Here is a 16,577-nt window from a genome sequence, read left to right on the forward strand (position 1 = left end):
AAAAAAATAAATTTCTAAATTTGAATGCAGATTTGTAGAGAATTGCGCTAGAAACATTTAGAGGTATGCCACTTCAAACTCGGATTAATATAAGTTGAGTTATGGAGCTTAGGACTTCAACCTTTTACTCCACGAGTAACGGGTATAATTATGCACTGATAAGTTGAGGAAAGTTGTATGATCTCAGCCCAGAGTGCCCAAGCATATCCGCAAAAGGCTGCATTGAATAACAACTTAATCTGTTTATTCAATCTTAAAAGAATTCGCATTTATTTATTATTCGTTATGGATAAGAACTGATGCCTATGCTAAATCAGAGTATAAAACTAATTTTTACATGCGTAGACACAATTAAAAAGACAATTTAAAATGCAATTACAAGGATAGTTTCAATGGGTTTAAATTAAAAACATTCGAAGGCAATAAATAGCAAAAAGTAAGGTCTAGGGTAGATCTTAAGTAGGAATAGCGATTAATTCGAAGGGTATACGACGAGTACAACAATACACAACAATCGACATTTACAAATCGGTGATCTCGTGATGAGATTCGTATGCGACGGATGCCCCGCCGCCCATATTGGACATTCTGCCGGTCTGATCCTCGCTGTTGATGCTGATCCGTGTGAGCAGCTCGGCCTGGATGCGCTTCAGCACCTCGACCACTTCGCAGAGCACACCACTTTGGGCGGCCTGCTGCATCGCCTCATTGGCGTCCACCAGCGCCTCATTCAGGGCACCGAGTTCCATGCGCGCCTTTGCCCTGGCGTAGTATCCTTCGTAGCTGTGCGGCTTCTGGGCAATCGCCTGCGTGGCCAAATCTATGGAGGCGTCAAGTTCCTGTCAATTACAGAAATGGTTAAATCACCTAGCCTCATCTCATCTCGTGTTTTTAAGTACTTACATTCAGTTTTCGCTTGCAGCGCGACAGATTCAGCAGCAGATTGGTGCGCAGCTGGGCGAAGATGGCATTCCTCTCGAGCAACTGCTCCAGGCCAGAGATCTTGCGCAGGGCATACTGGTAGCGATGGGCTGCCTCCTGGAAGCGGTTTTTCCGGTAGAGCACATTACCGTCCTCCAGCAGCTTGTTGAGCAGTATCACCAGAATCTCCGGCTTGCCCATGGCCATGCTCCAAGTGGTCGGTCCCAGCTTGGCCCCCTTGCGCAGGAACACCTGTACGGCCTGGATGTTGCGGCAGGCAATGGCCCGATCCAGTGGGCGCATTCCATGGACATCGATGTGTTCCAGATTGCCGCCCTGCTCAAGGATATAGAGCACCAGGCTAGCGGCTCCCTGATAGGCCGCCAGATCCAGGGCAGTGCGTCCATTGTGATCCTCGTGGTGGCGATTACAGCCGTGTTCTATGAGGGTCTTGGCCGCCGCCAAGTGGCCACGTAAACAGGCCCAGCTGAGTGCCGTGAATCCCTCGTGATCCTGAGCTTCTCGTGCCGCCCCTCGCGCTAGCAGAAGTTCGACCAGCTCCAGGTGTCCCTCCTCCGCCGCGATCATTAGCGGCGTCTTGCGTGTCTGGCCCAATGGTTCATCCAGCAGGGCACCACGTTGCAGCAGATGCTCCACCACACTCCAGTGACCCTCCTTGACAGCCAACCAAAGGGCAGAGTATCCCTGCCGATTTCTTGCATCGATCTGGGCGCCGCGGGAGAGCAGGATGCCTACCACATCGACGCATCCGTGACGAGCGGCGGCGGTTAGCGCCAGTTCACCACTGCTTGGCTCCATGCCATTCACGTCCAGGTCAAACTCGGTCTCATTGAGATCCAGAAGATCCTCAAGGATCTTGCAGTGCGCCTGCGCGGCGGCTCCAATAAGTGCCTGCTGCAAGGCCACCGATCTGGTGACATCTTGGGAGTGCGGTCGTGGTGACCAGTCGCAGGCGAGCAAGTACTTGACCACACTGAGGTGACCCATGCGGGCGGCATGAACTAAGGCACAGCGCTGCGTGATGTCCAACTGGCCGAGGCTGCTGCCGGCGGCTACCAGTGGACGCACTACGTCGCAATGGCCACGCATGGCGGCCAGAATCAATGGAGTACAGCCCTGACTGTTGGTCAGACCCACATCGGCACCGAACTCCAGGAGCAGGCTTACCATGGGAAGGATTCCCTCATGAGCAGCTATGCAAAGGATCGGAGCTCCGCCCATGTAATCCGTGCGGTGATTCGGTGAAGCTCCCGCTAAGAGAACTAGTCGGGAAACTTTTAGGTTCGGGCTGTAGACATTGCGCAGGGCGCCCAGCGAGGAGGAAATGTTATCCGCCGCTCCCGCCAACCAATAGGATTGCAGATCCCGTGGAGAAAGCAGCGTCAGACTCGTTCCCCCGTACAAATGTGCTTTGAGCATGTGGTGACCCAGTTCCAGAGTGAGCTGAGGTGACAATGGAGCCTGCAGCCGGGACAATCTGAAAGCGATTCCCGCATGACCCAGCCGGGCGTCGCAGAGGAACTTGTTGGACTCCCCCTCATCCCGTCGCATCAGCCACTCCCTCAAGGAGCTGTGAAAGAACATGTAGGTGTTGTCCAACCTCTTGATCAAAAATCCGTCCAGCAGCTTAAAGCGTTGCATGAAATCCGGCCAGCTGAGTGCCTCCCGTCCATGACTCAGTGCCTCCATGCTGTAGTAGATCTCGTCCAGCGTCAGAGGATACAGAGCAGCCAGACAGATATTGAGGATCGGAGCAGCCTGCTCAAAGCTACGGGCGGTGGGAAAGCGCAGGTTAAAGTGCAGCAGAAAGATCTGGGCGAGCGAGACCGGTAGCACCTTGTAGCTGGATGACTTGATAACCAACTGGCCGCGTGCAATGAGATCCAGGATGAGCTTGGCGTACAGCATGGAGCCCCTGCTTAGGGACTGAAGATGGGACACGAACTTCGTCTGCGGTTGGCTGCCCGACTGCGAGTTCTGGCCTCCTCCACCACCGATGTTCATTAGAATTTCCGGACTATTTGCCAGCCGAGCGCCTATGTAATCCAGCATATCCTGCTGCAGCGCCTGGCTGCTGGCCCAACTGTCCAGCGTAAGTTGTGTGTAGCTGGGTGCCTTCACCAGCTCCAGCATCTGTGTCCTCACAGTGGCCACCAGCTTGAGCCAGGCTGGAAAATGTGGCGTTAGCTGTGCCAAGAAACTGGCAATGGTGTGACCATGATCGGGACGATGGTACTCCGCTTCGCACAAGGCATCCACCACGATGACGGCCACTTTGGCAGGTATCTTTCCCGCCCGGTGAAGTTGGGCCAGTGGCTCCAGGATGGCCAGCTTCATCACTCTCTCCGCGTCCGCGATGCACTCGCGCACGCTGAGAATGTCCTGGAGATGCGGCTCCGAAAGCAGGTAATCCCTGTAGGCGGTCAACTGCGGCGCCTGACACAGTTGGGCTGCCAGGGAGTGCACGAAATCTGGCACCTGGCAGGTGAGATTGGCGTCCGCCTGGCAGAAGTGATAGCCAACCATGTGGGAGGCCAGTCCGCGCATGCGCTCACAGTGGGCGCCCAGCTGGAGCTGGCTGTAGATGCCATCGGGATCATCCTGCATCTGCCGGCGGCCAAAGCAGGAGTACTCCACCAGCTGCAGGCAGAACGCCGTCTTTCCAGTGCCCGGCTGTCCGTTAATGAGCACCACCCGTGTCTCGGTTCCAAGCAGGATGTTGGACAACTGCTGCACCAGCCACTGGCGCCCAACGTATGGAGGATCCGGCTCCTGCAGCGGCACCTCAAAAAACAATGGCTTCAGGGCCAGCTGAACAGCCGCCAGGCTGGAGGCTGTCACCCTGGATCCCACTGCTGCTGCCGCCGACGAGCTGGAACTGGATCCCTGCTGACCACGCGTCGATCTCCGTACATTTCCCTTGCGACTCTTGCTGGGTAAGGCTTCGTACACGTGCAGCATGGAGCAACCCGCCTTGAACTTGCCGCACAGGCTCAGTGCATCCTCCTTGACCCCGTGACTGGTGGCCACCGACAGCTGGCTGCCACTAAGCATTCCGGCACCGCTAGCCAACGTTTGCTCCGGACTGACATTCTGCGAGGAACCACTCGTGGTGGTGCTGGCCGCTCCCACTCCGCTGCTACTCGTGGTGCTGGTGGTGGAATGGGCCGAGATGGGCTCACAGCCACTTCCGCTGCTGCTGCTGTTTCCATTGCAGCCGGGATCGTTGAGCAGCAGACCGAGACGGGCGTGGAGCTGGTCCTTCTGCAGCTTCTCATTCAGGAGGGAGGAGTGGTGGTCCAGGGCGTCGCTTCCTTTGAGGGGAAAGAGGAAACAAATAAATATTAGGTCTTTGGAAATAGAAAATTATGTATACAGGTATGTTGAATTAAATAACATGCAAAATCTTTAAAGAAGTTGGGAGGAATACTGGATTAATGAGCGACAATGAGGATGCAACGTGCAAAAAAAAAAAACGTTTGTATTAGGAGGATGCACGTAGGTGGATCGGATCCATGCCTGCTAATTGATTCAGTCCCGCCTCGCTGGAATTCGAGGAGTTCACGCTCCACAGGGACTTGATCTTGCCAAAGACCAGGGAGGACAGATGACCCGCATAGACGGAGGTTCCGGCCAAACTGAGCCTGTTCAGGCGATTCTCGCTACTTGCTCCATGGCGGGCGGAGGTCTTCAGGTTGTGGTTGCTGACGTTCTTCCGTCGCCTCCTTGTCACCGCTGAATCCGAGCAGGTTGATGTGTTAAGTGCATTGGACTCCTTGCCCTCCGGCTGGCTATCATGGTGATGATGCTGATGAGGATGATCTAGTGATGGATGCTGGGTGAGAATTTCTATTTCGACCAGGTGTTATATTGCCTTTCCCACTGTTCTCGAGCTTTGAGTGCCACCTTTTGAACCTGACCCACTCTTAAACTGCATTCTAAACTTACCTCCGGACAGGATTGATGCTGTGTCAATGGGACAACCCCCATTGGAGGCAGTGCGTCGATGGCCGCCGCCCACACCTGCAGCTCCACCTCCACCTCCGCAGCCGCTGCCGCTGCCGCTGCCACCGACTCCCGATCCACCGCCACTTCCTCCAGTGAGCGCGCTGCGCAGATTCTTGTGGTTGAAGAACCGCCTACGCGTCGGCGGTGTGGCAAAGGCCGGTGGTGCGGCACTCAGTTCGCTGTAGGCCGCCGCATGGATGTTGTGGCTCAGGCTGCTGCTGCGACTGTGGCCACTGATGCCGCTGCTAGTGCCGTTGGCCATCAACTGCTTGGCGGCGGAGGCACCTCCTGCCACTCCACCGAGATGGTGGTGCACATCCACTGTGACCGTTTGCGTGGTGCCTGTGGAAAATCCATTGCCATTGGTAGACAGTGCCGCCGCCCGGGGCAGTTTGCCATTGCTCGCATAGCGATGGTGGTAATCCGGCGACTGCGACTCCTGGCGGTGCTGCTGCAAGAAAGTATATGTATGCCAATAGAGTTCAGACTTATCGAAGATGAAAGTTTATATGCAGAGGGAAAATAATATACTGTGGTGCTTTGCCTGTGTTTTAGACTAAGAAGTAATATCATCAAACTAGTAAAGCTTTTCTCTCTGTGCACATTTGGAACAGCTTTCGTCAAAGTTGATCAGGCCCCAAAGCAAAGGCGTTACTTTTGATTGGTCACATGGTCACATGGTCACATGTGTGGGCCATCCCCAGATGAAAGCGTTCGAATGGCCACAAATTTAGAGCCAACGAGGCGCTGCTCCTAGGCACAAAAATCCACCTCGTTGTGGACCTAAGCCGAAGTATTGTCAGAGCTATCAAGTGGATAGCATTACCACCCGGTCCAGACATAATTATCATGTCAAGATCAGCCTGGATTGGTGGGCACACTTTGAAAAATTTCCATTGGGCAGTGCACTTGAAGAAATTATGCTATTAACCTGACGTAAACAAACACAGTACATGGACATGCAACGCTAAAACTCGAACCCACATATAACGTCAAATATTGGGGTGCTAAAATAAATAATAAAATAAAATAATGGTGAGGTTTCACGTGTAAATATTACAACTTTTTCACCAGCCAATACTTCGGTTGAATGGAAAGCTAGCTTGGAGCAAAGAGTCAGTTTCTTGCAAAGGTACAAGCAGGCACCGTTTTTCTCAGTGCAGCTCCGCCTCATGAAGCCTACTTGCTGTCCAGTCTGCGGACTGTTGTCCTCCGATCTGTCGGGGCACAAACCGAAACCAATTTCATTCACATGCGCCACAGAGGCCCCTCCATCGAGGTCTTAGTCATCGTCTAGTCCCTGGCTCCTTTTGGATCGGGGGTTTCGTCTTAATGAACTGCAAATCATTTTCTGTCTGCGTTGGTTTTCGCCTCCGATTTACCCGCTTTTTTCGGGTAGGCCGAGAGACTGGACATGGCACAGAAAAGCTCAGAAACGTGATTTCCAGGCCAGAATGGGTAACACAAACAGAACCTGAGAACCAGTTTCTGGGTTCTGTGTGGGATAATAAGATGAAATTGGTATTGCCTGGCTCCGCCAGACGGAGACCAAGACGGAGATGGAGATGGCCATTAATTGACAGGCAGGTGGTTGGGAGCAGGGGAGGAACGTTGGACTTTGGAGCCAGCAAAAGGAATCAAAAGGGTCTGCAATCGATGGCTGGGATATTAATTGAAAGCAAAGAAATTCAAAGGATCGAACAGTTTTCAGATCATCGATTAGGGGCTTAACGGAGTTGCTGAAATTATAGATTGGTTGGTAAAAGAGTGCCGGTTCTGAAGCTTTTCAATTTGGGCCGCTTGATGATTGTTATTTGGACAAGTCACCTAACTGACAAGTTGGAACGCCCGCGGATGAGCGCTCTGGTTCTCTTGCTCCAGCGGATACATGGCTGTCTGGAAGCTCTTGTTCCTTCAGTCATGACTATGAGTCGCCCACTTCCGCTGGAGGATCCAGTCTGCCCACTGTCAACCGTCTAACTGCTGCCACGAGCCTGTTGCTATTTTATTCTTATGCCCGGAGAAGAGGATGAAGACTTGTATGTAATCAAAACCAAACATGTGAATATAAAATATATTCTTTTTGAGACCAAGTCAGTTCAAAATGCATTTTGAATGACGATTTCCACTGATTTGCCATCTATTTCTGTGACAAACTCTCTTGGGTCTCCGTTTGCGGATATCTCTGATCGGCAGGCGTCAATCTCGGATCTCCAAGTCACCGGGATCAGCTGGGGAATTCCGTGGCGCTGATCTGGTATCCATCGATGTGCGGATCTATTGATCCGTGGGCTGAGTTCCGCCTCTATCTCATCGTAATTAAGCTGCGGTTCGCTTTGGTTCGTTTCGACGCGCTTCACTCAAACTCAGCCTAACAAAATCCAATCGAATCAAATCCGATCCGAGACCAAGACTAAGACCAAGTCCCCACCCAATCCCTCCTTTCTTTCTTTCACTAGTGTGGTGGAAAGGCTTTCTTTAAACTAGTTCGTCGTGGGGTCTGGGATCTCTTATCGCTTCCCGCGGCGGCGTTTTAATTGGCCCCATCACTTTGATTAAGTTGTAGCCGGCGCACGAGCTGTGCTTTGGAAAATAATTAACAAATTATGCCTGCCATACATGGGGCCGTGGAAAATTCGAAAATTGAAAAAAAATCACATCTCAAGAGGTGATTTTCACTTTTTCCCGCTCGGCAATTTGTCCACTGTGTAGAGGAGTTGCCATGGCTGCCATAAAATTTGCACTGCTGTATGGAGATGATCGCAGTTGGTGAGATGGAAACAGGATGCCGATGCCATTAAGTAGTGCAATTTGTTAGGAAACACGGGTCAATGTCCATTACAAGGTATGCGACATAATGTGGCTGGACGTGGTTACATTACTACTTAAACTCAGTAGGCATCATTACAAATTGGCAAGGAATCTTAGATTATCTTATGGCTTAAAGCCTATTTGCTATATCAACCACATGACCAATTTAAATCTAGAATCATTACTCAATATTTTAGGTACCAAGTCTAATTTAAATGTTTGTCAAATTACAATCGTGAGAACACACCAACATTCATTTTTGGGACGAACAAATCATGCTGCAAAACTTATGAACTGTCAACCGTTTTGGCTGAACTTTGGCCGCTCCCAGTGGCTCAAACAAATGAGCAGAACGAGCCGATTGACCGGCCCACTACTAGCCAGAAAACATATCGAGTTGTGGAGTGAAACCGCAATACCGAACCGGATCGAAATGGCTGCCACCCCAGGGGGAGTCGCTCCGTCTGCCGTCCCATTGAGGCGCAGGTGTAATAATGCCAGCTGCCACAGAGCCGGGCCAGAAAAAGGCAGTAATTGTAATATGACAAACCCGCATTAATTTGCTCGCAAAAACTAAAGCGAAACCGAAACTGGGAAAATCGCAGAGGCAGACAACGAGGCTCACACAGAGGGAAAATATACCCAATAACTTGAGCTTATGAGATAAGAAAATGTAAGTATTTTGAGCCCCGTAAATGTGGTTGTATACAGATATCTAGTTGAGCTCTTCCTTTTATATTTAATCAATATATTGTTATTATATGTATACAATAACTTATTTTTCAGTGTCTGCACTGCAATTACAGCGGCGGTATTTAATGACCGAGTCCACCGAGCTGGCAACAAGATTAATGGTTCATTCAAGAATTCGATTTTCGGCCAAGGGAGCAACAACAACAGCAGTTTCATATCAAAATGCATGCTTTTTTGGCCAAGTTTTTTTTTTTTTGTTTTAAATTATGAAAAATAAAATATACATCTCGAGTTTGGCTGCGGGGCGTTTGCGAGAACAGCAACAGTGTCGAAGAACTTGGCGGCCCCAGACATTGTGACACCAGCACCACCAGCACCACCAGCACTCCAATCCCAATCTCAATCCCTGGCCCCCTGGCCAAGACTCGTTTTGGCTACGTCCATGCCTCCAATGCCTCCATTCCACCACGAGGGTGTGGGCCCGGCCAACTGGCTGGTTAAATCAAATGATATTTCAACAACAGTTGCTTGTGCTGAAAAATAATTGTTTAAATGTCATAAAATAAACAACGCAAACCCAGCGGAGGGTCAGCAAGTGTGGATACCTCATGGAAATTGCACTGCAAACTGGCCAAATTGAAAAGAGGCGAAAATGCAGCATTAATAGTATGATTCCATTTTAGATTACTTAAATTGAGGAAATTATTACGATCATACTGAAGCTAGGTTTTCAATAAAGCCATAATTATATAAATTAAAACAATTTATTTGAGCTCAACTAAAACGTGAGGCTTTTATGTTTAATTAAATTTTAATGAAAAATGGTGGTAGTAAGGAGGCAGTAAAACAACATTAAATCATTTTATAATGTTAGTACTCAGCTACTTCATAAGATATCTCACATAAATTGGGCATCAATACTTATTTGAACCGCCCCCTAAGCCTTGAAATCATTACAAAACATCACTCAGCATTATTCATCCACGACAAATGTTTATGATCACGAATCTTGCATATGGATGAGAATGTTCGAGTATCATTTAGTTGGAAGCATTCGCGAATCGCATGCAAAAGTTTTTGTGCGATTTTAAACGCGCTGGCATTTCAAAAGCGCCCCCAAAAATCGCCCACTTTGCATTTGGCATCTAATGGAAATCGTTGGCGGTTTCAAAAAGTGCCCATAAAATCTGGGGCCCAGCATTTTCTATTGGTTTGCAGCATTTTGGCCAAATGCATGCGCATTTGATTGCCAAATATTCTGGCTGGCCTTATTAAAGCATACTTCTTGTATTGTAATCATACTTAGAATGTTGGCCAAGTGCGAGGTGTTGGCTCAAATTGGTTTTCCTTGTCATGCAAGCTGCACTGGGAACATAATCATTTAGAAACTTGTATCGAACAGCAAATAACACTAAATCTAAACAGCATAATAAACGCTTTATTTTGTTCCGTGTGAGCTTTGTTCAAGCCAAACACTTGAAGGCAAAGTGATTTCGGCACTCACAAGACTTGGCTTAATTAAGATTTTGCATTAAGTTGTGTATGCTGGCCGATGTCAGCCCAATTTGAATACCAAATTTTACGAGGATCACCAAATGGCCATTCAGTGCCGTTCAGTTGCCATTTCAGTCAAGTGAAAGCTATCGCTCTGCTACTGGTAAGTGGAAAAGCTTGCCTAACAATAAACAAGAGCCGAACATTAATCAGTTGGGTAAACAAATCCAACTGGCTATAAAGAGCCGATATATAGAGTTGTTGGGAGGAAATACCTGTATGTCAGCCATTGCGGCGGACATTACGACAATTGCCGCCGAATTGAGTGAGAAATTAAAGGCCACAGAGCACTACATGGCCATAATTAATTGACAAGCTGGGAATTAAGTTTTTCACTGGGCCATATAAATCAATGCTGGCCGAAATACAACAAAATATTCATGCTGAGCCTCCTTGCTTCTGCGAACATGGCCACGAGCGGTGAGAAAAATTAATGCATTTACTTAACGATCGATAAATCGCGTCGAAAAAGCCGCTCGACGACAACCGAATTGCGCAAAAATATTATGACCATCGTCGTGTGGCTATGCTGGCTGTGGTGCATGCACATATCAAAGGCCTCCGCCAACTCTGGGCCAAGATAATCCAATCCAATCGAATCCAGCCAGATCAACAAGACCGAACACACGACCTGAGAAATTGTTTCTCAACATGCAAATGCCGTGCGATTTATTTGAGGAAGCGGCTAGCATGCCAAAACCAAAACCAAAACCCCAAACTCCCAAATTCCCAAACTCTGAAAACCGAAAACACCCAGAGATAGAGATACGGGGAGATAAACGGGTGAGATATTGAGACAGCCACCTGAGTCGGTGAAATGGGTGAGAAAATATATATGCTATATTCATATGCTTGGCAGTATGCTAAAAATGCAAATGCATTGCCAAGTGCGACCAGGCCGGCGAAATTAAGTTGTTATTTACCTGGCTCATTTATTTATGGCATTTCGAAAGTTGACAATCCTTTCGCTATCTGTCATCTGACCCATCGGACTTTGGACATCCACTGGCTACTACTGGCGTCTTCCAATTGAGTTGCAAACGGATTTTCCCATCAGCTTTCTCATGAGCGGCCCAGAATAATGGTGCACTTAGCATACGAGTATACTCATCGTTTGACAGTAAAAACTATGCCCCTAGTTGGGCGCCAACTTAATTTTCGGGGGAGTTGACTCTTTACAATAGCCCATAAACATTATATTTACGTGTAAGGAGGCGCGCACAAATCATAAAGCAGGGAAAAAATCACATAAAAACGTATTTCGGTTTATGCGTTAATTGGTGAGGTGCAAGTTATAACCCTAATTGGGCACATCTCAACAAAAATTTCGGATTTTTTTTACCCAAAAAATTACTTTAAAATCCTAAGTACTATACTGCTTAAATGTGTTTCTTGGACTGGCAATCACAATAAATATGTAAAATATAATATATTAATTTCCTACAAGTATGGAAACTGATTTTTTTAGTGTAGACTTTATTTGCTTGCGATTGATTGGAGCAAAAGGTACTCTCGCTCGTCTTCAATATCACGGCATTATTGATTTCTGGGAAAGTGAAATGCACTTTTGAGCGCTTCAGTTGGGCTTGGCGGTTACGGATTTGAGGCACTCGAAGAAGCGTTAACGTAACGAGAACAAGTTGGGCATAAAATGCATTGCATGTGCACTTTCTGAGGCGGCAGTCGGCATTCGGCATTCGGCTTTAGGCTTTAGGCTTTCTAATGCCTGAGAGCCGTGGTCAGGTCGGTCATTTATGACCCTGCTGCTTTGTGGATTTCCCTGGGAGTGTGAAACGTGCTCGGCATGCCGAATGCAAATGGAAATGGACCAGACCAGGCGGCACTGGCATCCACATCCATTCTCCAGCCGCCTAAGTACTCCACTTGAGCCCGGCTTAGTTGAGCGTAAATAATCTTGAGATGCAGACTGCCACTATTGACTTATGGGTCATGTGGAAAGAGTCATTTGGCCGGCTCACGCTTGGTAAAACCAACTAAGGAGTGCAGAGTGCGATCCTAATGATGGGAAATGGTGTTAGGGGTTAATGCATTGATGGGGAAATTCAAGAACAAGCTTGAACCAAATATTTCCATTTCACAATCTTGTAACCTGCCCTCTTTGAGTTGCACACTACACTACATTTACAACGACGCCTTAAATCAACAATCCAGCGCATTTCCCAATTTAATTAGCAGCATTTTAAGCAAACAAAACGCCGACACCTTAACACCTTTTTCCAGACAAATCCGGCCACGATTGGAGGGCCCCTGGGTTTTTTATTTACCTTTTGGCCAAGGCTTAGAAAGTGAAAACTTTCATTATCAATCCGAATTATAAAGGCCAATTCGTTGATTGCGGTTCGTGGATTGCACTTTTGTAAACAATTTTAGGTTTCAATTGTACTCTTTTTGAAGAATTTCGTTCAATGTTGATGGTGTTAATGGGCCATTTTTGAGTGCTACTGAATGTAACTACAAGTGCATATATTTCAAATAATATTCATATATATTCCAGTATATATTCGCTTTTAATGCTGCTAATATTTGTTGCTTCCTTCTTAAAGCCAGATTTGATTTTTAAAGTGCTGTTTGGACTTCATTTTCTCTGCACATATTATGCAAATATTTTCACCCATTTCTCCGCCGCTTCATGAAAGCAGTTTCATCCAAAAGTGTCTGCATGTTTTATCACTTTTCGCACAGCCCGCAGTCAAATTAATTTCAGTCAAAAACTTTGGCCCAGCCCTTTTGGATTCACTTTTTGAGTTGGGTTTCGGGTAGGTGTGTTTTATCCGCTGGCTCTTTCTTCGCCCGACTTAATGATTAATTTGGCTACATGTATGTTTTATATTTCGCATTTAGTGTGCCGTGGCTTTTTGGTAAGACATCTTTTGCTCTTGTAGCTCCGACAATGTGGCTCATATTTCTGCTGACAAGCCAACTGATGTCCATGTCTTGTCTTTCCTTATTTCGCCCTTCGAAAGCTACTTTCTTTCCATTTATCATGGTGCAGAATTTTGGGCTGTGGCCTTTTGTTTTAATCGCTAATTGCACTTTGTGGCAGGCCACAATTTACTTGTTGGCAAATTGAAATTTGGGCCAATAAAGATAAGCCGTGTAATTTGTTTTATATATTTCTGCGGATTTCTGATGTGGGCAGTTTTTGGTTTATTTTGATTTTAAATGCGGGCCAGCTGAAGTCAAATCGAGTTAATTTGATGTGGGTGTGTTTATGATACGGCATGGATTTTTATCAGAATTGGTTCGTAAATTATATTTTGCCATTAATTGAAAATGGCATGCAGTTGGCAATTATTTTAATTCAGTTTTTAATAAATGACTCAAGAAATGGGTCGCAGCTACCAGTACACTATGGATAATCCATTTATATACCCACTGACAATTTAGCAGTTTCTTAACTGGATATCCTATTTTAGATAAACTATTAATTACACTATAAGTTCAGGAAATTTACTGGGTTTTATATACATAGATGCAGGTTTCACATTGTATGAAAGTGAATGGATCCATGAAAAAAAACTATTATGTGTAATAAACATTATTATTATGAGTTAGCAAACGATATATCTTCCGAACTGAAGCTGAAATTGTTGCAACGCCTTCGTTTGGTGTAAAGTATATAAATGTCAAAGAGGCGGGTAATGGACATATTTCGCGGCCTTTATTGAACAATTCCCACAATTTACGTTTATTAGCAGCCAACAAGTAACTGAAACCCTGCAAAGCCTTTGACTCATTTGCATTTTGCATGCAAATGTGGTCAAAACACACTACTAAGTGTTTTCCAGTGGTTCAACCTAAGGCCAATTAGCGACTTATAGTGGTGGCCTTTCGATCGACTCCCTGGGCAATTTTCCAACTACAAATCGCTTTGGCAAAAGCAAAAAGTTCTCTTTGCGCCAGCCTTAATTAAAGTCTAATTCTGATTCAAGATATTATGAAAATTGATAAATTGTCGGTTAGACGGTCGTTTTATATGCGCCCAGCAGGTGGCGCTTGCGCGCGTTTTTTGTCGCCCGCGAGTCGCGCCGGGAGTTCAATGACGCGTTTGTGGCTTTGTGGAAATAATCAGTCGCTTGTTCGACATCGGATTATGGTAGTAAATGATATGTTGGCTGTGGCCATTCTCAATGTGCATTTAAGCCTGATTGCAGCTATTGTTGTCAGCGTAATTAAGCGAATGATTGTTAACAGAACGAAAGTCAGTGTGCAGTATATTTGTTATAAATGGCGGCTAATTAATGGTTATGCAGTCTAGTAAAGCATATTATCAAGAGCTAGATACATATAGTAATATTGAGTTGCAGTTATGATAAATGTATGATTATTTCCTGAAAGGAACGGACTTCATTCTAAGATATTTAAATAATTATGTGTTATTTGGTTAGCTACAAGTTAATTAAAGGAAGTAATATGCTAACTAACATTTCATTCAGAGAACTAGTTTTAAGAATAAAAATCAGCTTGGTCTACGAATATGGTAATTAATTGTATTCCTTGGCAAAACTTTGTGAATATAATATTCTGATTTCTTGTCTTATTTACTATACGTTTAAGCTTGCTTGACTGCCTTTTCTTACTTAGCTTAAATGTGCTTGCACTCGAGTTCCTGGGTCACACCCACATTCAATTCAACTTGAACCCATGAATATTTGCACACATGTCACAAACGAAAGTCATCGCGTTCAGTAATGAATAATTGCACAGCGGGCAGCAAGGAAAGGAAAAAACCAGACAAAGAAACCTGTGGTTTCACACAATCGAAATCAGTTCGAGATGCTGGAGATGCAGGCAGGTGTCGCACTATGCCAACTAAATACATAAATCTCTTGCGAAACCGAAACAGCAGCTTTTAAATTGAGCTAATGATACACGGCGACTGCCACACATCCATCCAATCGAATACCAATTACAATGTTTGACATTCCGCAAAGTAAAAGATACAGACGCGTACTCAAGGTGCGCTCCATTTGATTGATTACCTTCCCCAACTGGCTATTTTTTTTGGTTTTACTAATCATTAATACGTGATGCTATCGAAATTGTGGATAATTAACGCCATATTTGTTGCCTGCAATGGACAATTAGACGAGGCACAGACCAAAAGTTAAAATAAATTGCATGCGAGATAAAAATCGCACTTGGCGTTTGCTGCCTCGCAATTTTCCTTGCGTTTCAGTGGTTTCAAGCTAATGGCTCGAGAAACGCGCTTGAATCGCTCGCGAATCGCTGGTCGATATCGGCTTTATTTGGCGCTTTTAATGCAAACTATTTCGCATTTGAATCACTGGCATTTTCCAACTTGATTTGTCGCCTGTGCATGTCAATCACAAACATTGGGGTATACCTCTGATTTCCTTGCGCCTGGATATGAATGTATCCACACAGCAGTGGGCGAATAAAAAAGTTTGAATTTTAATTAAATAAAAATATCATAATGAATTAAAAACGAGGATTAATTAATGTTTGTTAAACCTAATATATAGAGTATAAGTGTTGTAGCGATAAATTATGATTCGATTATAGTAAGCCAAAAAAAATGTTTACGATTACGTGAGCATATAAATTTGCTCATAGCTGTTCGTATCTTTTTTTCGCCGATCAGCGCTTATAACACGATTTCCAAACGATAATTAGACAGAGACCACGGGGCCAGCTGCCACTTAATCTAATGACAGTTCTCAGACCCCAGCACACCTCACTTGGTAGCCAACTCCCAACTCCCCGGCTGATCGGCTGATCGGCAATTGCCTAAACGGCTTCTGGTTTGGCTAAGATAAATAGTTATGTAAAGTGCTCGTTGGCTGGCAAACGACCACTATATCTAGGCGCTCAGATAGCTGACACACTTCCGACATACGGGTATCACCAGTCCAACCAAGTCCATCCAACATCCATCCATATCCATATCCATATCCATATACATCGCGGAGAAATGGAAAATCAAGGCAACTCCGCCACTTTGGCGGACGCTCCAGTTGTCGCTGGCCAAAACAGTGAAGTGGCACTCATTCTCCGGCCATAAACTCAATTCGCATCAATTGCCTGTCATTGAGCAAGTTTTTCCGGGCGCATCTGCACTCATCTCAAAATCAAATCAAATGAAATCAAATCAAACCAAACCGATTCGAATAGTATCGCTATGAGTCGCATTAATCAGTCGCGATTGTAAAAGGAAACTTTCTTTCTTGGGCATTTCAAAGACTGCGACTTGTTTGTGGATTTTGACTTAATGGCACTTAGGTGTCGAAGATTTTATGATTTTACGATCGATGGTGCTATATGGCGTTGTTGATTTGTCCAGGCAAATTGGGGAAGGTAACAAATGTGGTCTTTGTTTACGAAGCGTTATCTAGGGAGGTGCCAGTCCTATGCATTTCATGGATACTGTAAAAGTTACCAATCTTGCATTGATTTAATAAACTCTTTATTTGAATGGCCTGTTAAACAAGAACTGCCTTGTGAAAAGAAATCCTTTCTCTAAAACGTATAAATGCAAATCCCATGATTACTTTTCAACTTTCGCGAACACTCAAATCAAATCTTTT

The 16,577-nt window shown here is 45.8% G+C and overlaps 1 protein-coding gene across 6 annotated transcripts in view; it reads right to left on the minus strand.

The window, feature by feature from the left end:
* Nucleotides 1-242: 242 nt before the first annotated feature.
* Nucleotides 243-16,577, minus strand: part of LOC6544760 (protein TANC2) — a 49,915-nt gene continuing 33,580 nt past the window's right edge. For 2 of the 6 annotated variants that reach the window (XM_026976496.1, XM_026976495.1), the window contains exons 5-7: nucleotides 4,891-5,401; nucleotides 904-4,256; nucleotides 388-839 (exon numbers count right to left, since the gene is read on the minus strand). In XM_026976496.1, the coding sequence (XP_026832297.1) occupies nucleotides 522-839; nucleotides 904-4,256; nucleotides 4,891-5,401 (4,182 nt within the window). In that variant the 3' untranslated portion in view covers nucleotides 388-521. Of the gene's footprint in view, nucleotides 840-903; nucleotides 4,257-4,461; nucleotides 4,765-4,890; nucleotides 5,402-16,577 lie in introns of all 6 variants that reach the window. The other 4 variants (XM_015157696.2, XM_001972447.3, XM_015157697.2 and 1 more) reach the window with 4 other exon arrangements.

Source organism: Drosophila erecta, unplaced genomic scaffold, assembly GCF_003286155.1.
Source record: "Drosophila erecta strain 14021-0224.00,06,07 unplaced genomic scaffold, DereRS2 tig00000021-arrow-pilon, whole genome shotgun sequence".
Classification (NCBI taxonomy): Eukaryota; Metazoa; Arthropoda; class Insecta; order Diptera; family Drosophilidae; genus Drosophila; species Drosophila erecta.